Here is a 23,358-nt window from a genome sequence, read left to right on the forward strand (position 1 = left end):
TTTTGCTTGAAGGCATGGTTTGGAAGCCTTGAATTAGTGGAACCTCAAGCTCGGGATTGAAGCTAAAGGAGAGTGGATGTAGGGCGGGTTGCGCCGAACTACTATAAACTCTTGTGTTTGCATTCTCTCTTCCCTACTCTTTAATTTATATGTAATTGTCTTTATATTATTTATTATATACTTGCATATAATTGTCTCCTCATTCACATAGTTTAAATTTACGAAAAAAGACTATCACCCTATTCACCCCCCCTCTAAGGTGATTACCATAGTTTAGATTAGCTTAAAATTCCTAACAGTTGTCTTATGTTATAAAAAAAAATATAGGGGATTTGATCTTAATTTAAAAATCATATCTTATCAAAGAAAAATAAAAGAAACATAAATAATTTTGAAAAAAAAAAAACCCTTTTAAATTCTCGATTTAAATTGTTTCTAACTTTCTTTTATTTGTTATTTCTATATAAATTCATTCTATACCTTTTACACCATTTTTTAAAAAGTAATAAGTATTTGGCAAAATTTTAAAATATATATTTTTAAAAATTAAAAAATCACTATAAGGCATTTTTTTAATTTATATACAACCACAAGCGACCTGAGGGTGTGGGGAGGAAGTGAATACAGAGGCGCAGGGGCAATATGCAGAGATGAAGATGATGTGGCGGAGTCAGTTGAGGGCCATGCTTCTCAGCCCATCTCCACGCCCGCTTACAACACTCCTCACTCGCTCCTCCAATTCCTCGCGCCCTCGCCTTTTCGCTCTCCACAAAACCCTATCTTTCCATTCACATCCCTCATTTCGCTCTCCAACAGCCCTCAATTTCCCTGCCAGTTCCGCCTTCGTAGTTCCCGTTCGATGCCTTTCTTCGATTTTTCCGGCGAACACACTGGAGTGGAACGAGCCGGTGTCGTGCTCGGAGGTGGGTGATGCGGATGGCGAGGGTAGAAGCCTTGGGGAGGAAGATTCCAGGACTTCGATTCCTGTTAGGGCGTACTTTTTTTCGACTAGGTTTGTTTTGGGTTGATTTAGTTTTCTTTGTTTTTGTTCTGCTTCTGGAATGGGCTGTTTGGTTGCTGAGAAAATGTGGGAAAGGAAAGGAAAGGAATTAGGGGCATGGTCTGCTTCCATGGTTTGGTTTGCAATAAAATGAATAAAGTGGTAGTAGATGCAGAAAATTGTTTTCCGTTTTTAGTCTTCTGTTTGTGTTGAAAGAAAAACAGAGCAATATAACAGAAGAAACACGGCGAGAAAAAAAATGTATATATATTTGCCTGCTTTATTTTGGGAGTCATTAGGGCAAGTTTGGAAAACATTTCTCTGAAACTGGAGCCGAACACTTAGGGCAAGTTTGAAAGACACTTCTGTGAAATTGGAGTATCGCACTAATACAATTTCGATTGTGATATATATATTTTTTTCATTATTTCATTATTTGGGTCTCTGTAGAACGAAGGCATGGAATGAACATAGCTTACTAGAAAAATTAAATCATAACCATAGTGTACCGTATTCGTTAGATATTACAGAAGTTCCTGAACTAATCAGGCTTTTTTAGACTGAATAAACAAAATCCGAAAAGGCACCCAACAAATATCAGTTGTTCCCTAATTACTCCTGTGTATTCTGAGTTTTTATCAATATAGGCAACTCCCAAACTATTTGGGCTGATTTAATTCCAGCCCAAATCCTGGATTTGTGGCTATGGCTATGGCTATGACCCTGTTTTTGGTTGCTGAGAAAAATAGAGGAAAGAAAAAGGGAACTTGAATATCAAGTTTTTTGGTGGGGTTAGTGCCAGTTTTGTCTTTGTTGCCTCCATGCTCACATTACACAATCAGAGGAAGCAAAAAAAGAATATCCGGTTATAATATTTCCATTTTATAATCTTGATGTTGTTGATTCTTTGAAAGGTTTATCTTGAGCCAAATAGTTTCATTGGGACCAGTCGAGTAGATTTATTTGTTTCCTTATTGTTTTTATATTATGTGGTCTGAAATGATGATTGAGGGAGTGTTGTTGTCTTCAGAAATTGAATGGCTCCATTGTATTTTACATTGCATTTGAAGTTACAATTTCATTACCTAGAATGGGGCCGTTAAACTCTTGGGTTTCATAAAATATGCTGTTTCAACTTTTTATTGAAGTCATATTGATGACTGTTACTTTCCATTAGTATCTGATTTATCATAAAGCATATATGAAAAATAATGAAACAATTCAATTTCCATGGGACAGCCAAACATGTCATGAGTATTGCTTTACTTTGTTTGCCTACATTTTTTTCAGCAATGCAACAGTGGATAATCCAAAAGTATATGATTTTTTGTGCTTCTGAATCTTGTGATTGTTTTTGTTGTAGTGTGGATTTGAGAAGTTTAGTGGAGCAGAACAGACCCCATTTCATCCCTCCAACATCCCGAATGACTAACTATGTTGTTTTTCGGTTTGGAAACCTTGAGTCAGACTACAATGTAAGTATGTCACCTTGTTCCTTTTATTTGGAATAGTTTTAGCTTTTAAGGTAGTATGTCTTTGCTGATTTTGAAGGGGTGGATTTGGATGTGGGTTATCAAAATTCAAATCCATTTGATATCAGTGGATTTAAGCTGCATCTGGTTGACCATGATTGAGTTTGTTTTGCAATTCCATTTCACTGCAATTCAAATATCTTGTTTTTATTATGGAATTGCTTTTGTGGGTTTGGGTTCTTTATACTTTAAATTCAACACCAAAGCCATTGGATGCAACAAATAAAACACTCAAATTGTTGATTATGGGTGGGGGCTCAAATTCAAATTCAGTCCCCAGTTTCATGCAAGCAGGAACAGAATATTTGTTGTCACCATTTTGTTTTTGTAATTGTTTTGACCTAGGAAAATTTTGGCATTAGGAAACTTATTTTAAGCCTGGGTGCCAGGCTATTTTTCAAGCACTTGACAACTTTGGATGTCAAATTGGTCTATCTGATTTCATCACCGAATCATTTCTTGAATCAATGATATTCACGTTGGAGGAATGCAATAGATATTACAACATGCCTTTAAAGACCAAATTCTTCTGTAATTGCCAACGTGTACATCAAAATGAAAGCAGTAACAAGACCTTTGTTTCAGGTTTCAAATGCTAGCTTGAGTGGGAGTGACTGCTGTTACATGGTAGTTTTTCAGTATGGCTCCATTGTGTTGTTTAATGTACCAGATCATGAGGTTGATAGGTGTCTGAAAATTGTAGAGAAGCATGCTTCAGGATTGCTTCCAGAAATGAGGAAAGATGGTGAGCTCCCAAAGTTCATTTCAATTATGAAGTTATTTCTTTCTTTTTCTTTTAATCTTTAAGCCCATTTACCTTCAAGAACACACACATACACACAATTTGAAATGTAAGGTGTAAGGTTAAGAGGTGGGAATTGGAAACCCTTCAGTATGCAAGAATAGGACACGGTAAATGTCAGCCTTCATTATTGATCTAAGAGAAATTAAACTTTCAGAACCTAACAATGGTTGGAACTGGCTATAGAAGCAAAGGCGCACACATTTTATAAAACTCATTCAAATTTCAATATTAGCCATGCAGTGTTATTTGAAATGTAAGGTGTAAGGTTAAGAGGTGGGAATTGGAATACCTTCAGCATGCAAGAATAGGACACAGTAGTGTCAGCCTTCATTATAGATCTAAGAGAAATTAAAGTTTCATAACCTAACTTTAGTTGGAACTGGCTATAGAGGCAAAGGTGCTAGCACCGGTGGAAGGCTTAAACAAGGCAAGTTCTTCGGGCTTTCAGTAACTTGCTGATGGAGGATGACTCAACCATAGTTATATCCTGGCCCCTTGGAAACTTGTTTTTTTTCTTTTTTCTTTTTTTTGGGCTGCAAAATCTCTTACTTGTCTACAGAGTTGGCATGCCTTTTTTTATGGATCCCATGTTTAGCTAAGTGAAGTGCTTCTAGGCTAGAGGTTTATGTAGGGGAGTTCATGGCTGCTTTGGAGGTTTCTTGATCTATATATTTGGATATTTTTGTTTGCTTAAGGCATTTCTTTTCTCTATCTTGACTTGTTCACTTTTGAAGGTGCTATCCCTTGTGTAGTTTTGGTTCTTGATGCAATGCATTTCTGACCAAAAAAAGAAACGTGAACTTATTCTATTAGTATTTTTTTTTTTCCGTTTTTATCTTTATTGGAGCCCTTTGGTTGAAGATCTCATCGATGCATTAGAAATCAAGGTCTCAATTCCCCTTATACCTCATACTCATGCTTTTGTACAAGTGTATTATTGAAATTTCCAGTTTAAGTGTGAGACTTGACTGGTTCACAATTGGATGAGTCTCTGGTTTGGCAGTGACACTGATTTATCTCTCTCTTTCAGTGTAGTTGTTGTCTATTCTTTTGTTTGAGGTTTGTTAGACCTTTGCTTCCTCAATAGATTAGAATTGCATAAGATGCTAAACATATTGTAGGAATTTTTGACTTAAATGACTTTGATTTCCGTGGGTCTGAAACTGTAGAGTATGAGGTCAGAGAGATGCCAACTTTAAACACTTGGATGCAAGGTGGGTTAGATTACATAATGTTGCAGTACTTGAATATTGATGGAATCCGAACTATTGGTAGTGTTCTCGGTCAAAGTATTGCTCTTGATTACTATGTGCGCCAGGTATGTTGCCAATCACCATAAGAAGTTGTAAATTTTGAAGTTTTTGCTTGATCAAGGATGCTTAGCAATTTCTTTCTTTTCTTAGGTTGATGGTATGGTTGCGGAATTTACAGACATTAACCGTGGGATGGAAAAAACTGGAACTTTCACCATGGAAAGGAAAAAACTTTTTCAGTTAGTGGGAAAGGCAAATTCTAATCTCGCAGATGTGATTCTTAAGCTTGGACTTTTTGAGAGGTGATAATTTTGTGACTGGTGTTGAAAAGAAAATTGTTCATACTGCTTTGCAATTCTGAATTTGATAGGCTCACTATTGTTTTTTTTTACTTAAACGGCTTTTGATAGAGGATTTTATTGATCATTAATGAATTTCAGTTTTGCTTACATTGACATTGCTTGCATTGTCTTGGTTGATTTGTTTCTCTGAAAATGCATTAGGGGGTGCATCTGTTGGGCGTAAAATATTTAGTAAATTGCTTTTAACCAAACATAAATAGGTCTTAAATTCCAAGTTTTTGGCAAAAAGATTAGTGCCGAAGTTAAGTAATAGATAGCTTTAGAAATTTGACAATTGAGGAATGAATAGAAGATGAATTCTAAAAACAAACACTAATGAAATGGTAATAGAAGTTCATATGCAATAAGTTGAAAAGCATAATGTTAGCAATCTATTCAGAGATTCTAGACTATCAATAACATCCCTGTGCTTTTGGAATTTGTTCATCATCGTTGGCAGCATTGTTTACCTTCCTATTTTAGTGCCAGCAATGGAGTGGGATGGTGACAGGTTGAGACCTACTCAACTTGGAAGAAAATTATTTGAAAACTCCTAGTGTGTGACACTATGACCATGTGTTTGAAAAATGCATTTCTGGCACTGTGACTACGTGTTTAAAAATTCATTTCTGGAAATGAACTTTCAAATTACTTTACTACTTTTTTGTTTTTAATGAAGAACAACAGTTTTTGGAAACAAAACCAAACACACCGAAATCCCTTGTTTTTGTTGGGTTTCTCCTCCAGTTTTACAAGGGATTTCAATTGAAATTGGTTAATGAAGAGTTTTATCTTTTATTTTGGTTTTGATCTCGTCATGTCTTCCTTCTTGGTTTCAGAAGCTTCTTGCCTCCAGCTCCACACCTAGAGCTTTATTCTCTAATATTTTTTATCACTTCTCTTTTCAACGACTGAAAAGTAAATTTTTTTTTTTCTTTTTTTTTTTTGGGGGGGGGGGGGGGGAGGGGATTTGAGAGTTTTGCAGGATACTCTTTGAGGAATGTTGAGATGTTAGATGGGTTTCAAGAGGATGATTGATTGTTGGAATCCAGTTTTTGGAAAGCAGAGTGGGTTTGAAGGGTGTGCTTGAGGTGTAAATTTTTTCCAGTGGGTTTGGGAAGTGCCATCCACACATCATGTCTATGGGAACTGAGAAAAAGTGTGCTTGAGAAGTTGTAAAACTTGTCCACTGGGTTTTGGAGAAACTGTCCCTGCTTGTCTATGGAACTGGGAAAACCTGTAGTTACCTTTTATCTACAATTGTTTCTACTACTACAACTACTTCTACTACTAATAGCAACAACAACATTAGAAAATTGTTTACGGTTTCCAAAATTCATTTCAATGTATATGTAAATCTTTCCCTGATTAATATCTAAGTTAGATAAGAAGAATTGTATATTCCAATCTCCAATCCTTATAGTTCCTCAATTAACATGATCATCTTTTTATTTTTTCTTTTTATTTGTTACCTTTTGTTTTTAAATATGATTTTACTTTGCTTGATATGCATTATATATAACCTCTAGAAACTTTTTGGGATTTTCCAGATCAGATATTGCCTGGAAGAATGCCAAATATGCTCAGATATGGGAGTATCTCAGAGATGAATTTGAATTAACTCAGAGATTTGCAAGTCTTGATTTTAAATTGAAGTTTGTGGAGGTACAGTATTTCCAATCTTTCTTCTCTTAGAAAGCATTTTTGGTTCAACACTTGAAAATCGGTCTTCAGGCTTTCCTTTTCAACTGACCCAGATATTTTTGTGACGTCTTGGTTTTTCCTTGCAGCATAATATTCGCTTTCTTCAGGAAATTCTTCAAAATAGAAAATCAGATTTCCTGGAATGGCTTATCATCATATTGATAGGTGCTGAAATTCTCATATCTGTTTATGATATTGCCCATAAATCATCAATTACTTCTCTGTAGCACCAGTTTCTGGTGATCCATGAAGTCAAGTTTTGATTGAAGGTCAGAGTTGCTGCATATTTATTCTCCAAATAGCTTCTTTTCTAGTCTACTACCCATCATATTGGCCCTTAATGTATCTTGTAAATTCTAATTTAGAATTTACTTCTTTTTTTGGCCTTTTGGGATCATTTTTATATCATATCTAGGATGTATTCTGAATTTGTAATTATTTTTGTAATAGTAAGAAATATGAGTCACAATTCACAGCAATATCTTATGCTCACTTTTTTTCAATCATCTTGAAATCAAGTTGAATAAAATTTTAGTGCACATGGATTGTGCCAGATACAATTTTGTTTGAGCAGCTATGTTTGACCAAAAATAGGTTGGAGAAAATCAATGGTAGAGGAAAGGGCCAAGGGTATGGGGATGCTTGCTCTTTATAGTCCCAGTGATATGAACGATTTGGTAAGTTCCTTAGGGACAAGTGACAAAATATATTCTCTCTGTATCGTGTTATTCGATATGAATCACTTCCACAAGCCTATGGCAAAGTTTGTTTAATATGTGCATAGTTGTCAAATTATATATTTCATTTATTATTAACTTCTGTAAAATTTGGAAAAGATTTATTGCTTCATTTCTTGAAAGGTCAGCTTCAGCAGACACTTGAACGACCATGAAACTGAAGGGTTTAACTTGTGGCTTATCATTCTGGATGAGGTTGGATTAATTTGGAAAGCAAAGTTCTTGCTTTATTTGTTGCCAGTCAATTCTAGGCATCTTTCAAGTCAGGTCTTAGAAAGCCTCAAGGCTAGACTGATGTTTGATATGTAGGCTAGTGGGGAGATAGCTTAGGCTAAAGGATCAAGGATCATTCATAAAAGTTCTTATGTTCCTTTCCATCCAAGCCACTCAAATGATAGCAAGCAAAGGCATGTCATAGAACTCTCTCTGCTCCATAGCATATATCGTTTTCTTTGGCAAGGATCTAGTATGTCATTTGGGAGGATTTAGAGTTATGTGAGTCATCTCTTTTTGTGGGATTTCAGGAGAGAGAGAGAGTTCTATGACATGCCTTTGCTTGCTATCATTTGAGTGGCTTGGATGGAAAGGAACACAAGAACTTTTATGAATGATCCTTGATCCTTTAGCCTAAGCTGTATGGCATATATTGTTTTCTTTGCCAGGAGTTCAGTGGGCATTTGGGAGGATTTAGAGCTAACCTATGTGGGTCATCACCTTTTTAAGGGTTTCAGGCAGAGAGTGAGTTTAGGGTGCTATTACATTCTGATTATTTGCTATCATTTGAGTGACTTTGATGTAAAGTAACAGGAGATTTTTTTATGGAAGATGCTAGTTCTTCAGGGGATGTGTGCATAATTTGCAGTCTTGCCTTGCTATGCGTCCAGATGCAATTTTCCCCTACAAGAAATCAAAGAGTGGCCATTTTGTGCTGAGAGAATCCTCCTTTGGAATGGATTCTATAGTGTTTTAATGTGTGATATTTTGGCAATCTAGTCTAGATGGTCATTTTAGGTGTTTCTACCTCTCTTGCATTCTTGTTTTACTAGATTTCTAAGTGATTTCAAACTGCTAGTTTTGTTAAGTTTTTCATTCATTAGTATTACGGGCCTTGATGTCTTGTAGAGATCCAGACTCTTTAAGATTTCAGCTAGTTGTCTGGGGAAGTTTAGAGGAAGGAAAGGGAGAATTTGAGTTAGTAACTTCTCCATACAGTTAGTGGATTTTTTCTCCTTCCCCTGGAGTGAAGGAAATCTTGACGAACCATGTAATATGTGGTCTATTCTTTAGTGTGAACGAAACTGATCAACCATGGTTCCGCAATTTGATCCTAGCATTATCTTTTATTTTTTTAATAGTGTTGTTTTCTCTAGCTTTCATCTGCCACATGAAATTGAAATTTGAACCTCCCTTATCCCCATCCAAATGCTTGCCACTTAAGCCAGGTCTCTAGGACTGCAAAGAGTCACTTAGAGAGGCTAATTCATTCGTAGCTGTATCATCATCATGGGAGATTTAGCTCAGGCCTTCTTGGGGGTAAGGATTCTTGTATAATCACCTATAATGGAGATATTTGAGAAAGTTCAGCTCCCAGGGATGGATCCTTTGGATATGGTCCTACCTAGGTAACCAAATTGGGAAGTTGATAGATTAGTCAGAAGGGGCTGTAAAATAATCTAGTAATCTATCAGCTTCCACTACAAAGATGAGAGATTCTTAATGCGATTCCCAACACCATTAGTGATATCCAAGAAATAAAGGTCAATATTTGTACCTCTAATGGCCAATCTTTGGAACCTCTCAGAACCCTCGGGTTCCCATATGGCAGCTCCACATAATCAGAGGGAACTTAATTGAGCAGGAGCTCAACCTGCCAAAAATCATGCTGAAACTTCACTCTTTGCCCATTTCACAGGGAAAAGGAAACATGAGAAAGGCATATATATATATATATGCTTATGGAATTCATCCAAATCCCACCTAATGCCTTCCATAACCTTTATCCATGAGAATCCCTTACCACTGCAGTGTCCAAGCTTCACTTTCAACCCTAAATTTGTATTCTGACAGTGTCTCCGAAGACTATCTCAATGTAGAACCCTGAAATCTGTTTTCCAAGGAGGGCTTTGTTTAGAACATCAAGCTTTTTCACCCTCAAGGCTTCCTCCTTGGGAGGACGCACACCCCCTTTTCAGTAAAAAGGTGAAATCAGTGATACATCGAGTTTTTTATACTAGCATTGCAAAATTTATTCTTTGCAACTGGCATGAGTTGAGATCTGGTCTAGCATTGCTTTTACCATTTCAAAGCGCAAATGGGCATGTGCCGGAAAATGCTAATCAGGTTGTTTTTAGTTATTTATGAGTTCTGGATTTACTGGTGTATAAATTCTTCGTTTAAAGTTGTCAATTACAGTGCCATTACATTTTTCCACCCCAATTTTTCAAGCTTAGTCCTTCCGCCTGATTGATTAAGATCAACTCCATCTTTTGATGTGTGAGTTTCTGTTGCATGGAGCCGTGTGGTGAAACTCAATTTGCAGAAGGTGATGAAGAGGAGCTTCTCCAATAATTTTCTTTTCAATATCAGCTTGAAGTTCTCTGAGAGGAAGAGCTGCTAGAAACCCCTTAATAAATTCTTTGCAGGTAGACTTTCCTTGACAGACTAATTCCCTGTGACTGGTCTCATCTTCTTCTCCTGCATTGGTTGAATGATTTTCTGTGATTGCTTCTGAGTTCACTTCCCTTTTCCTTCTCTCTCTCGGTGCTTTGAAAATCTTACTTTCTATGTTGAACTTTAAAATGAAGGCTTTATTGCAGCCTTCAAACAGCCTCTCACCTAGTGTGTCAATTATATAAATCACATTCACTTCTACCTTGAGAACAAAAAAGTGATCATTCCAGCTCACGATGTAGATTTCCTCCTCTATTGTTCGTTCACGCCTTCCCAGCTCCTCCCATATACTGTCAAAGGACATGGCACCCTTCAGGAATTCCAACCGATTTGGCATGTTTTCCAGCTCAAAGAAGCCCACATACGACTTCTCTGGGATCACTGTTAATGGTCGAACTTGTTCTTGTAAGACTGTGTCAAGGTCGAAGTGTTGGTCCAGAAATTCTTTCATGTGGACCACACTTTCACATAAGTTTCTCCATTCTGAAGATCCTTCTCTTACCAATTTATCAAGTTGGCATCTCAGAGGTAGGATTTCTGGGTTCTGATGGAGCCAATCAGCAATAGTCACAGCTAGCACTGTGCAGGCACCTTCACCTGATGCTCTCTCACTCCGCTGATCAATGGAAGCCAGAAATATCTCTGTCTCTAGCTCCAGTTTCCCATCTCTGCTTACCAGTTTTCGTTTTTCCCAGGTGCCTATCTCAAACCGATCACTGCCTGTAAATGCACAAGACCCAGAATCACTTTCGCCCTGACTGCATCTTGCTTGTGAGGAAGCTAATTGGCAGCGTCGATCATTGTCAATATCATCTCCCCCATCTTCACCATTTGCTTTGTTCAGGAGAGGTGTACCTCTAGGAAAATTAGGCACTCTGAAACTATGGTTGCATTTGTTCCATGAGAGAAGTCTGATCAGTGAAGGTTTCTGCTTGACCTGGTAATTTAGCGGATCGCCTGCATCCCAGTTCTCATCCTTCTTGTTATTGAAATTTTCACACGCAGTATCACTGCTTAGTAGATTTGTCATTGCCAGGTTCCTGTAGGTTAGTTCAGATTCCTCATCTGATTCTGAATTGGATGAACCATTTGATTTCACTGGAGAACAGTTCCAGTCTCTGGAGAATTCTATTCCAGCTTGCTCTTCGATATTTATGAATCCCTTGTCATCAGTTTGATTCTGAAATCTTATGCATGATGACAGAGAGGGTAACAACAGTTTTGGAGAAATTGGATGTACAGTGCTGTTGGTGTGTTCACTTTGGATCTCAAAGAAGCTGAGTTTCATCTGCAATGTAAAATTTGCAAAATTAGCTAAAATTATCATAGTAGGATTTTGTATAGCTAGCAAAAAGGATCATGTTCAACTTACTGTTAGCGTGGCCACATGGGTGGAAGTGGAACCATTGATGCAATACTTGACTGGAAATTTGACAATTTGTTCTGAATTTGCAGTTGGACAAGCAAATGCAGCAATATCTACTTTGGATTTAGATACAATAATTGATGCTGGCCTGTTTGATGCTGAACCAAATTCCTGGTAAATTTGGTATCTGAAAGTTAGCTACTAAGTTTCAAATCACACTGTTTATCAAGATGTGTAGTACTTACAAGAATTTGGAGGTTGATCATCCATCTTCTGAAACCCTTGGAGTCCCTGGGTTTCAACTTGCAGTGGTGATCAAAACATTCATTCCAAGTGACACTCCCATCTGGGTGTGCGCTTTGTTTGGAGGTGCAATTCCTTTGAATTGCTCCTCGTAATAGGTAAGCTTTTCTGGGACCTACCCATTCTATCTGTACAATCATATTGGCAGATTCCTTATTCAGCAACTCTGATGATGATAAACCTTGGAGATCACAGATGGTAAGATGTAGCTTGAAACTTCTGCTCTCTGGTGTATGAACGCCTGCACAAAACATCTTGCAGATGAGAATTTCTTCTGGGTTATGCCATGTGACCAGGAATATCAATCATATATCACTGCAGAAACTTGAATTGTTGCTGGTGTTGACATTAAGTACAGGAAGAAGGACGGGTGTAAGTCAACTTGTAGCCAATGCGCAACAAATTCCAATTCGAAATGAGTATACAATAGAGAAGGGTAATATCATATGTGAGATAATTTTTGACTGGTTCAGCACCTGACCCAGTTTCCTTCGGATATTTCCTACTTTGATGGATTACTCCATCCCTTTCCAGAAACCAGAAATGGAGGGGCACTTCATGCTTGGATCACTAATATTCTTTTTCTGTTTAATCAATCATTTCTCTATAGAAAAATGAAGGACGAAAGAGATTGTTTCTTCTCTTGTAGGATTTTGATAAGGTTTCATATGGGTGAGTCACTTTCTAGACTTCTGATTTAATATGTGGGTTGTTGAAGTGAGACATTTTATTTTATTTCTGTCCGAGTGTCACGGCAGCACCTCTTAATTTCTTTATCCAATTGGCGGTGCAGTTGGGCAAAAGGATATTGATTTGGACCGAGGATTTGAATTCAGCTATAGAATTGGGTTGATAAATTATTCGATTGCGGAGTCACCATCTCCATCTCTCTTCTTCAAGCTCGCCCTCGCCCTCTATTCATTCAATTGGTTAATGTAAAATGAAATATTGTGGCATTGGTTCCACTCCTAGGTTGTTTAGTTGTTTGACAGGATTAGACGATTACTACCATTTGTGGGGGGCTCCCGACTCTGAGAGGCACAAAGAAGGGAGAAAGGTTGTCTGACTTTCATACAACTAGACGGATCTGACTTCAATTAGCTCAGAATCAACACTATTAGGGTTTTTGAGTCCTATTTCAATATCAAATCAATACTTACAAAAAATATTAGAACCAATCTCGATCATTGATGTGTATAATTTGGTTTTACATTTTTTAATATTTTGATTTTATTTGTTTGAGTTATAATTTCATAGATTTATATTTGCATCTAATAATTTACATTTCATTGTATATAACCTAAAATTTCCAAGCTAGCTATGTGCTTTTCATCTCTCTCTATCCATCCGTCCTCATTTTTTTTCTTTCAAGCAAGTTGCTTAAAGGAGGATAATATATATATATATATATATATATATATTATAAAATTTCATATTTTATGTTATTCTAATTGACATGAACATATAAATTTCTTATTTAATTGTCAAACCAAAATCAAGGAAAATAATTTTATTTATTCAATTATATGGAATTTATTAAATTTGTTAGATTCTTATTTTGTATTAGTTTTAGCAATTTTTATTTAATTCCAAAAAAGCAAAGGAAAGGAATTTAATTTCTTTGTTCAACGAATTGATGCTGGCCTTTAACACCCCTTCAACGAATTGGAATCGGCAAAGTCATCATTGTCCTTGCTCTGGTGGGGTACGCACTCGTTGAGGCCCGTAGGCTCCACAGGGTCCGAGCTCACCATGGGTCCATGTCGGCCCTATGGTTCGTTGGGCCTTTAGCCACTCTGGGTATCGGCGAAGCGTTTCATTTTCCAGGATAGGTGGAGTTCTACTATCGAGAATTTCCTGAATCGCTACGTGGCACGTCGACTGTGATGATCTCGCTGTTGATTGGCATCGGGTTTTATCTAAGTACGGCGGTGACCAACTTGGTGAGGCGAATAACCAAGTGGCTGCCGGATAATATCAATGATGGGATGCTGGATAACGTGTTCTGGATGTTGGCTGTTGTAAGAGTGATGAATTTTGGCTGTTATCGGAATGTGGAGAAGCTAAGCATAAGACTATAAAATCATTGTTTTCCTTTATTAATGTTTAACTGAACAACCAAAACTAAGCTTCATTTAAATACATAACTCATAGATGAGAATGTCTATGTGGATGATAATTCCCGGGTCAAAACTATAACTAATCTTGGGTGGCCGGCGGCGAAGTTGGTTGGGATGATGGTGGTGACGAAGATTTTCGGGGAGATCCGGAGCTCTTTCGAAAAAATTTTCTGGCCCAGACATGCTTTCCGTTGATGGAAAATTTGGCCTTTCTCTTGCCTTCCAGGACGACTTCAATACTGGAGGGAGATCGAGTAACAAGGCGTGCATACAGGGGTTGCTCAGTTACTTCATTCACTTCTTGCATGTGAATTGCTTCAATGAAGTCTCCATATTTTCTGTAACAATTAAAAAAATGGGAAATTTTGATACCAGTTAAGTTGTAGGGTTCTAGTAAAACTATCTTAGTACATAGGGCTTTACAGGTTACCTACATCGTGAAGAAATCTTTGACTTCATTTTCGGAGATTGGGTAGCCCTTGGAGAAGGTCAAGAAAATGGTTCTTTCATCCGGTGGAACAGGTCTCTCCTCAGCAGCAGAGAGATCTATGGGGCTGGGGCTATGCCTCTGGCTCACTCCAGTACTATTCAGGGTGTGTGGAGCAACACGAGCTGTTCCAGTTCGCAAGTCAGTGACACCTCCAACTCCAGAATAATACAAGGGCGAAGGTGGAGGCCGCACGGGATCCATCATCATCAGAGAAAACAAATTCCCCACATGGGCGGGAGTACCATATATTCCTTCCCTAGCAACCCCATTGCCCGCATTGTTTTGGAATGTTTGTTGCAGTATGTCCTGAAATGCCCGTGAACAAACTTCATCCACCAGTTTTGCAACTCCTTTAATTACAGCAATCCTGTTCTCCTGAAAGAACTGAAGAGAAATGGCGCCTTTTGTCAAGCACTGAAGCAAAGGAATGAGGTTAGCATCAGAGGAGGGAAGAGGCACGGGCTTAGGATCGTCAATGCAGTTCAAGCAGGTCACTGTCTCATCTACGATAGCATTGAGCATGAAACCCGGCAATGCCAACACGTTGGTCACCAAGTTATCACTGTAGCCCGTCTGCTCCAGCCATAGCCACAGTGCAATCACCTGCATGGACTGGCCGGGGTTTCTGCCGAGATTTTGGACTAGCCTTGCGTAAAGTTCACGGTCTACGGAGTGAAACATGTTGAACTCTTCTCTGGTGACTAACGCAGAAGAAGACCCCATTGCAGCGGAGTTGGGCAAGTGGGTTAAAAGAGGTTGGTGATTTATAGAGATGATGAGATGCCATTTGTGGGCTTTGGAAGACGACCATTGGGAACGAAGCACCACCTCCAAAAGGCGCTCTTCTTTTCCGTATTAAGATCTTTTTCTCCGGCTGATTCAACACAACGGTTGATAGAGGAGTGAAGTGAGGGAGGACAGAGGAGCCCTCATTCATTTGCCTAACCTTTTTCTCTTTTTCCTTCGTGCCTTCTACCTTCTTCCTTTTCAGCTTCCTGTTTCCTTGTATGACATTCCGGATTTTGATTCGGGTCGGAATCGCTCCGGTTCAAATAGCATCCGAAACCATGCAAGAACAAAAATCACTCGAAATATCGGCGAATAATCGCATATTCACGACCGGCCACATGAAAAAACACGGAAGAAATCTCGGTAGGCATAATTTTTTTTGAAAAAACAGCGAAAAAATCCACCGATTTATTGGCTAATATCGAAAATTTCGGGAAGTCGATTGGAGCAGGCTTTCCTACATAAATTTGCCGATATATCGGCGATCCATCCGCGGTTTTCTGATATTTCTGAGAAAAATCGTTGTAATTACCTTTTATTTTAATTTTTTCATTTATATTATCCTATTATTTTATTTTTAAAAATTATCGAAAAATTTGTGTGTCACTTGACTTTTAAATTTTAATATATTTATCATATTAAAAATTTAATCTTTAATATTTTATTTTAAAATATTAAAAATATAAAATTATTGAACAATAATAACTAAAATAAGAACAATTGATAAAGTTCTAATATTTTATAAAATCGGATATTGAACAAAAATTAATTGGATAAGATAAATCATAAATATAAATTTTTCTTGATTATTTTATATACAAAATAAAATAAAATGAATGTGTAACCTATTTATAAGATTTGTAATTAAAGTGTAATTATAAAAAAAAATTATAAAGAGTGTAATTACATTATAATTAATTATTTATTTACTGAACATTTACTATAACAATAAATTATCTAGTGATTGTCCAACAATTTATGTGCTTGATAGGAAAAATTAATACCAACCAACTATATTCAAAGTTCAAACTAACTTTTCAATAATTAGTAATTTATATAAAAAAAAATTAGAAAAACTACAAATAGTAGACAATAAAGAATAACACAAATAAATTACCCATTACGAAAATATCAAATTATAATTTTCTTTTGTCAATTTATTTTATATGATTAAAAGCATAATTGAAAATCTAATTTCGAAAATTTAACCCTCAATCATTTTTTCTCGTGGATAAAAATATCCAAAATATTTTATTATAAATATAATCATTTCTCTTTAAAACTTATGTGTAAATAGTTAAAATAGTAAAAAATAAAAATATCTAAAAAATTCAATTAACAAATTTAAAAATTATTTCATCCATTTTAATCGATTAATTCAATTTTCTACCCATAATCTCATGATATAATTACACCAACCACGAATCACCTGCTTTAATTTTCATTTTAATGTGTAAAGTCTTCTATTTGAAAATATTTTAGGGGCACTCATATATATATTTAATTAAAAAAAATTCAATTCTTTCTCTTATTTTTAGAATAGTCTATGGGATTACCTTTTACATCATTTTCCAAAAAGGAAAAAATAATCTCCTCAAAAAAACTAAATATGGTTTTTTTTTTAATAAAAATATCCCACATCGAAATTTTTTGGTACCAAAATGAATTAAAAAATGATTAAAATAGAGGAAAAAAAAACCAAAAAGATTTATTTCCAATTAAGATTTTAGGTTTAAATTAAAATTTTGTATTTGTAGCCAAACATTCCGAAAATAATTATTTTCAACTCTTCCCAAAACAAAAAAGAAAAGGGCGGTTGGAATTTGGAAATGGCTACCAGTTCCAGATTCCTCTTCACAAACGGCGTCATTTCGCGAACTTCCGACACGCCGCCGGTATCAACCTTGCTCGAAGCCCATTCAGGTACCTCCCCAAACGACAATATTCTACCCCTAATTGCTTTCAAAAACATGTTTTTCAAAACAATATTTTGTTTTTCACAACAACAACCGAAACAAATGACATAGCGATTGCTTCGTCTACCTCTTTCATTCACTACAAACCCTCGGGCTCAAGAAAAAGCAGAAGTCTACAGATGCTGATTTTGAAAAAATGCTTTTGTAAAACGAATTCAGTTCATTCGTGATTAACATTTCACAGGACCAGGTGATTTGCATTCATCGCACTCCATTGCGGGTGTTGCTTTGAGAACAATCGAAATGGAATTTTCAGTTGCTTAAAAAAATCACGATCTCAAAAAAACTACAGTTTTTTGCTTTTGGAATATGGTTTTTGGAAACAGTTTCAGTTTCTCATTTTCGGAATCCAATGTGCCAGGAGCTTACACAACCTCTCGCACTCACAACAACACTTCATGCCTCCTCTTTTGGGAAAGACATCTACAGAGACTGGCCGAGTCCACGAGAATTCTATACAACTCGAAACCGGGATTTTTGTTCAAGTCCAACAAGCCTATGCCTTCTTTGTTGCCTTTGTCAGTGTGGGACTCGGTGATTCAGTCTCTAGTTCATGATTCCATGAATAAAGCCATTCCAATTGTCTTGAATGAGAGGAGGAGTGGCGGTGAATTGGCTATTACTACTCTTGTTAGTGGGAATTTCGAAAAATTGAGCGAAAATGAGAATGTGGATGAAGAAAGAATTTCTCAGATTCTTGATGTGTATTTACATGTGGGAAGTTATGTTCCTCCTGTGTTTGGTGTCCGAGAAAATTGTGCAAAGCTGGCTGTGGTAGGTCCGGGGAGGGATGTTGCTATGGCAAAGTATTCAGATTGGCTGAGGTTGGTGTGGATTTGGAATTTTGGAGAATTAGGGCATATTGGGTGCTGAGAGATATGAGAAAGAGAAAAAATATAACCTTTTTTCTGTGTTTTAGTTTTTCAGAAGCCCATAGAACATACAGCAAAAGATTACCAATTTTATCCTGTTTTCTTTTCTAATTTTCCTTGGCAACCAAATAGAAGCCCATTGTTTCTTAATCCTCCCTTTTTTATTGTTGTGATATGTGATATGCAAATATTGTCTTTCTAGACAGGCTTAGGAAGCCGTTGGAGAAGTTAAGGCCTGATTTAGTTACAGAGCTCTTGTTATCAAATGATGGTGATCAGATCCTTGAAGGCTGTATAACAAATTTTTTTGTCGTTTGCCGCGAGGTGAGTAGTTAAGATTTGTCAATATCAATACCCCTTTTCATAAATAACCCCCTTTGAAAAAGCCATGTTGACATTAAACTTATCATTTTTGGACAAAATTGTAGTATGGTTCCTTTATTGGCTTGTTAATAACTAGAACTTGACTGAATTTTTTTGCAAGGTGTTGTTCAGCCTAGATATATTTATTTGAGAACCCAATTGTATTCACCTTCATTGAGCTCTACTTAAACTTTAACTGTCATCTACCTTGTATGAGAAAAGTATCCTGGTTCTAGAATTTAGTTCTAGTTTGTTGCATGATTGGAAATTTGTTGATATTTACATATCACTGATGATCATACCAACTCGAGACACATTTCTTACAGACTTAAAATTAATAGAAGGATGCAATGAAGGCTAAAGGAAGTGCCCTAATTTGGCAGAGGTTACAGGGAGTTTTTATTTAGTGTCATTGAACCTACAGGATGGTCAAATAGTTCAGATGGAAGTATCAAGTGCTGTCCATTATTATTTTAATATATATATATATATATATAAATATATATGAAAAAGAATGAGAAGGAACTACTAGGGATTTTTTTTTTTTTTCTGTCTAATTTCGGTCATCAAGTCACCTTGTTGACCTGCTTAAATGTTTATAATGGAAAGAAGTGATGCCAATTCACAACTTATTCTATCACATGCATGGTGGTCACTGATCTGAAATGCCCCTATTGTTGCCAAGGAGGAAACTGTCTTGATTGAGGCTGTGAAATGTCAAAACTGTCCTTTGTTGTTTGGAAGAAAATAACGATTAGAAAATACTAAATCTCCTGGGGAAAATGCCTTTCAAAACCAGATTATGCTTTCTAATTTTAAGTGCTTTTGAAGGTTTTTAATGTGCTTCAATACTTCCTTTCACGGATAAAACTTGTATGCATTTAACAAACTATGTTAGTTTCAAGTTTCTATTGCCAGCTCTTGAAAGCTTGTCTAAGCAATTTTCAATTAGCAAAAGTGGCTCCATCTGTCTTTGTAAATGCAGTTGCCCTCCCCTGTGAGTTCTAAATTGATGCATGACTTCAAACTTATAAGATCCATATGATGATTGGGAAGAGAGAAAGAGTTCGAATGTTAATTTTATGATTATGTTGTAGTTTATGAAATTCATTTTCAGGATAGCAGTGAAGTAAAGGCAAAAAACCTACATGATTATGGAAGTACATCTTCTTTCGAAGTACAAACTGCACCTTTAAGTGATGGTGTTCTTCCAGGAATCATTCGGCAAATAGTCATTGAGTAAGTCCTTTCCTCTTATGGAACTCTAGATTTTGTTGTTTTCAGTATATATATATATATATTTACATTTTTGAATTGAATGATATCAGTTATGTTAATCTAATGTGGAATGTGCACAAGTTTTCTCTTTTAATGGATATCATGCACTGTTATAGAAATTTCAAGATTTGAAATGAAAATGACAAAGATAGGTCTGTCTAAGAAGAAGATGACCTCATTTTTACAAGCTGCAAATAATGATAAGGGTTTAGATGAGTAATCAAGAGAGAAAAAAAAAAACAGACATTTTGGTGCGGAAGAATGATTGCATTGCCACTGCTGAGGTTAAAAACTTCCCAGGTCATATGGAAGCCTTAGGTTTACATGATCCTTAGTTCCTTCAGAAAAAGCCATTATAATATGGGAAATCTTTAGCACCTAGAAAAAAATGCAGTTTGGGTGATGGCATAAACTAATTGGGGATTTGAGAGGTTGAAAGACCTGATAGATGAACAAAAATAAGGTTCATCAGCTATTCCCATGCATATAACCTTTGACCTTTACTAAAGGTATAGCATTGGTGCTTCAATTTCATGAAAATCCATATGGACATGTTCCTTGTGCTTTGTAGTCCAAAGAATCAAAGAATGATTGGCATAATCTTCCACTCTCTTTACATTCATATACTAATTATTTCCAGATCTGAGGCAGTTGGACTCTTGGAACTTGCTTGAATCTTGGATTTGCAGGGGCTTAAAAACAATCCATTTGTCTCTCTTGCACACACAGGGCACAAACACATCAAATTGATTTATGAACAAATTTAAAGCAAGAATAACTTATATTGTCCACTAGACTGATCTCAAATCGGGGTTATTATCTTTGGCAATTACTGTTCTATCAATTCTTGTAATGACCAATCACAGAATGCCACTTCACTTTGGGCTGTTTTGATGAAAATACTGTTTAGATTGGTGATTGCTAGAGTCGGAATCAATGTCTTTGCAGATTGCACTGTATAGTGTATACCAGTTCCATCTTTGCTGATAACATTGCATTACAGATTCTGGTCACCCCTAGTAATTATTCTTCCATGAATATTTTATAAATGCATCATTGTCAGATTAACAGTGGGCTACAATCATTTTCTCGAGCAACCAAGTCCTGCAAAAAGTCAAAATTATGTGATGACCTAGAAATTCAGTATCTGGAATCTGCATATCTAGTGAATGTTTAAAGTTAGCTTTGGGAACTGTCATGAGCGAGCACTTTCATCCTTCAACCAGTTTTTCAGAGCCATAGTTCAGTTGTGGCATTCCTTCAACTCCCACTATTTGCAATCAACCATGAAGTCTAGAACACCTTTGTCTGTATCACCTTCACCAAGTCTGAAAACCTTATTTTCTGATGCTACTGCTCCTGCATCACCCTCACCAGCTATGAATCGAACTTAAAACCAAATAGGAGTTGACTCTGACCTTATACAGCCAGTTCGATTAACCAATATGGTTTGAGAAAATCTAGCTCAAACTTTGTATGTGTAACAACTTTCCTTACTGCAGAGTATGCTTGAGCATGGGAATTCCACTTCGAGAAGTTGCGCCTTCATGGTCAAAGTGTGAACTCTGGGAAGAGGCATTCATTACAAGTAAATCTTCTAGTTCTTTCTATCTTTTTCTAGAGGTAGGAAATAATTTTTCTTTTCTAGATATGTAAAATTTGGGCCTTCTGTGGGCAGTTATCTTGTGGCAGGCACAGATTCTAGTCTTCTATGACCTTTCTAACTGCAATCTGCAGTAAATGCTTAATTTGGGCGTATCAGGAATTATGAACTGACCACCTTTGAAAATTTTAAACTTCATCTCTAGGGTTTAGCCTGAAACTTGTTTTGGTTCTTGGCTAAGCTTCTGTTACTAAATGTTAGTATTTAACTGTGAAACCTTTTCAAATATCTTTGTGTTTAATTTCTTAAAATCGCATGGTTTAAAAAATCTAGCAACTTCTGTTGTGTTAGTAATGAAAGGGCCAGGATCATCATTTGTATGGCATTTCTAACTTGGACATTGCCATCAGTCTATGACTTTGGAATAGGCGACTTATGTTATAGAATAAGCATACAAGTTGGAAATGCCATTTCTAAGTCTATCCAATGAAAAATAATACCATTTCCACTGGCTAGACAAGAAATGCCATTGAAACTAGGTAGAAGTTCAGGTACTACTTTAATATAATACTACTGAGTTCGAGTCCACTAGATCAGGGGCAATGACATTTGCCATTTTGATATTCCCCTTACCAATGCTATGCAATTGTGGCTAGTCTTTCATGCAATTTGATGTTTCGTCTCACACTCTATCCTGCCATTGTAGATTCTAAAAAGCTGTTGCAACATGGACTTCAGTACTTGTAACATTTAAGTAGAGCTTTGTTTCAGATAGCTTGAGAGTGATGCAGCATGTGGAGACAATTCAAGCTCCAAGTTCATGGGAACAGCTGGAGTCAAATAATTGGAAGGAGGTATCATGGGAGGAAAAGAGATTTAAGGTGTGTGAAATTCTGGAAATTTAAAAGATTTAGTGCTTGCACTGCTGCTATACATTGTATTCATATTGTCGTTCCTTTTGAATGTAAACAGGAGGGTCCTGGGATGATCACAGCAGTAATCCAGGTAATTCTTGACTGGCATTAGAATCCCATCATTGATGTTGACTAATTCATTCTTAATCGTGGAGGTCCTATTTCCTAGTTTTAAATTTGAAGAACATCAGAATGTTACAAATTGAAATTTAAAAAAGAAATTAAAAAAAAAAGAAAGAAAAAAAAAAGAGGGAAAAGAGAAAGGAAATGAAAGGAGGAAGCTCTACACCAACTGGATTGAATAATTGTAATATCACAACTACAAGTTTAATTCGTAGTACTCCGTAACCCTCTTTTCTTTTTTTATTTTACACCAAAGGATGGGATGTTTTATTTCTTTATTTAAACTCCATTTTGCACCCAAACAACGGAAACTGAATATTGTTTATATCAAGCATTCAACAACATGCCTTAATTACCGGATAGGGAACCAACCTGAATCCATTATACACTTGATGAAGAGGTATGGATCTTCTTAAGCTGTAGAGGGGTATCCACCTTTCTTAGTCTCTCTAACGATGGGAGCGGGTTCTGTTCTTATTCAAAAGATGTGATCTCAAGAACAGACACTTAGCCTTATATTTATACCCTCTATGCCTTAGGGACCATACACTTTGGACTATCGCGCCTTGCGAGTCTTAGGCCCATCATCTAAGACCCGTTATGGCTCTGGACTCTACACATGAGGTGACTCATACTCTAGATTAAATAGAAATTATATATATATATATATGGATAGCTAAATCCTGAACAATGATTAATATGATGTGGGTCTACATTTATTCTAAGATGGGAGACATCATGAAAATAACAGCTCTCTTCATGTTCTTGAACAGAAAGAGATCATGGAGAAAGCAAGCCTTGAAGGGTTCCCAATGAGCAACTTTATTTAAGAGATGAAATGCTTACATCGTCTATTATTTTCCTGGGGAAGCTGAAGAGAAAATGCGGATTTGCCGACAATCTGGGGGGCCTAGCGTCTTGCCTGCAAGCACAACTTCAAAATTTTCCAAGCATACCGTGTTTCTTTCATGTATTGGAAGCTTTTTTGACATGTAGCCTGTGTTTGCCGGAAATAAATTGTGATGAAGACCTTGTATAAAAAGATCTTTCATTCTTCCCCGTGTTCATTGCATCTCAGAATTCCATTTTCCTTTTGACTTTGCTTGACCCAGCTCCATT

The 23,358-nt window shown here is 36.5% G+C and overlaps 4 protein-coding genes and 1 long non-coding RNA gene across 6 annotated transcripts; 3 read left to right on the forward strand and 2 right to left on the reverse strand.

Annotated features, from left to right (window-relative positions):
• Positions 1 to 558: 558 nt before the first annotated feature.
• Positions 559 to 7,114, forward strand: LOC100240981 (protein RETARDED ROOT GROWTH-LIKE). Its single transcript, XM_002278887.4, has 7 exons — positions 559 to 1,012; positions 2,364 to 2,475; positions 3,118 to 3,277; positions 4,507 to 4,655; positions 4,741 to 4,892; positions 6,482 to 6,596; positions 6,722 to 7,114. Exons 1-7 carry the CDS (start codon positions 651 to 653, stop codon positions 6,860 to 6,862), a joined length of 1,191 nt encoding a protein of 396 aa, XP_002278923.1. The 5' UTR covers positions 559 to 650; the 3' UTR covers positions 6,863 to 7,114.
• Positions 7,115 to 9,746: 2,632 nt separating this feature from the next.
• On the reverse strand, positions 9,747 to 11,965 carry LOC100246256 (uncharacterized). The gene is made up of 3 exons (XM_002275543.5): positions 11,654 to 11,965; positions 11,415 to 11,579; positions 9,747 to 11,330 (listed from the first exon to the last, which is right to left on the reverse strand). The coding sequence occupies exons 1-3, from the start codon at positions 11,963 to 11,965 to the stop codon at positions 9,846 to 9,848; spliced, it is 1,962 nt and encodes a 653-aa protein (XP_002275579.2). The 3' UTR covers positions 9,747 to 9,845.
• Positions 11,723 to 12,574, forward strand: LOC132254945 (uncharacterized). Its single transcript, XR_009467415.1, has 2 exons — positions 11,723 to 11,809; positions 11,907 to 12,574. It is a non-coding gene; the product is annotated as an uncharacterized LOC132254945 (long non-coding RNA).
• Positions 12,575 to 13,405: 831 nt separating this feature from the next.
• Positions 13,406 to 15,436, reverse strand: LOC100251393 (uncharacterized). The gene is made up of 2 exons (XM_002275517.4): positions 14,266 to 15,436; positions 13,406 to 14,169 (listed from the first exon to the last, which is right to left on the reverse strand). The coding sequence occupies exons 1-2, from the start codon at positions 15,042 to 15,044 to the stop codon at positions 13,911 to 13,913; spliced, it is 1,038 nt and encodes a 345-aa protein (XP_002275553.1). The 5' UTR covers positions 15,045 to 15,436; the 3' UTR covers positions 13,406 to 13,910.
• A 1,438-nt stretch (positions 15,437 to 16,874) lies between these two features.
• On the forward strand, positions 16,875 to 23,298 carry LOC100256538 (uncharacterized). Of its 2 annotated transcripts, XM_010660157.3 has the most exons (8): positions 16,877 to 17,033; positions 17,448 to 17,910; positions 18,165 to 18,282; positions 19,439 to 19,560; positions 21,102 to 21,187; positions 21,974 to 22,083; positions 22,175 to 22,207; positions 23,013 to 23,298. In XM_010660157.3, exons 1-8 carry the CDS (start codon positions 16,940 to 16,942, stop codon positions 23,067 to 23,069), a joined length of 1,083 nt encoding a protein of 360 aa, XP_010658459.1. In that variant the 5' UTR covers positions 16,877 to 16,939; the 3' UTR covers positions 23,070 to 23,298. The 2 variants fall into 2 exon arrangements, with proteins under 2 accessions (XP_010658460.1, XP_010658459.1); XM_010660158.3 differs by lacking the exons at positions 22,175 to 22,207; positions 23,013 to 23,298 and having other exon boundaries at positions 16,875 to 17,033; positions 21,909 to 22,000.
• The last annotated feature ends 60 nt before the right edge of the window (positions 23,299 to 23,358 follow it).

Source organism: Vitis vinifera, chromosome 13 (assembly GCF_030704535.1).
Source record: "Vitis vinifera cultivar Pinot Noir 40024 chromosome 13, ASM3070453v1".
Taxonomy (NCBI): domain Eukaryota; kingdom Viridiplantae; phylum Streptophyta; class Magnoliopsida; order Vitales; family Vitaceae; genus Vitis; species Vitis vinifera.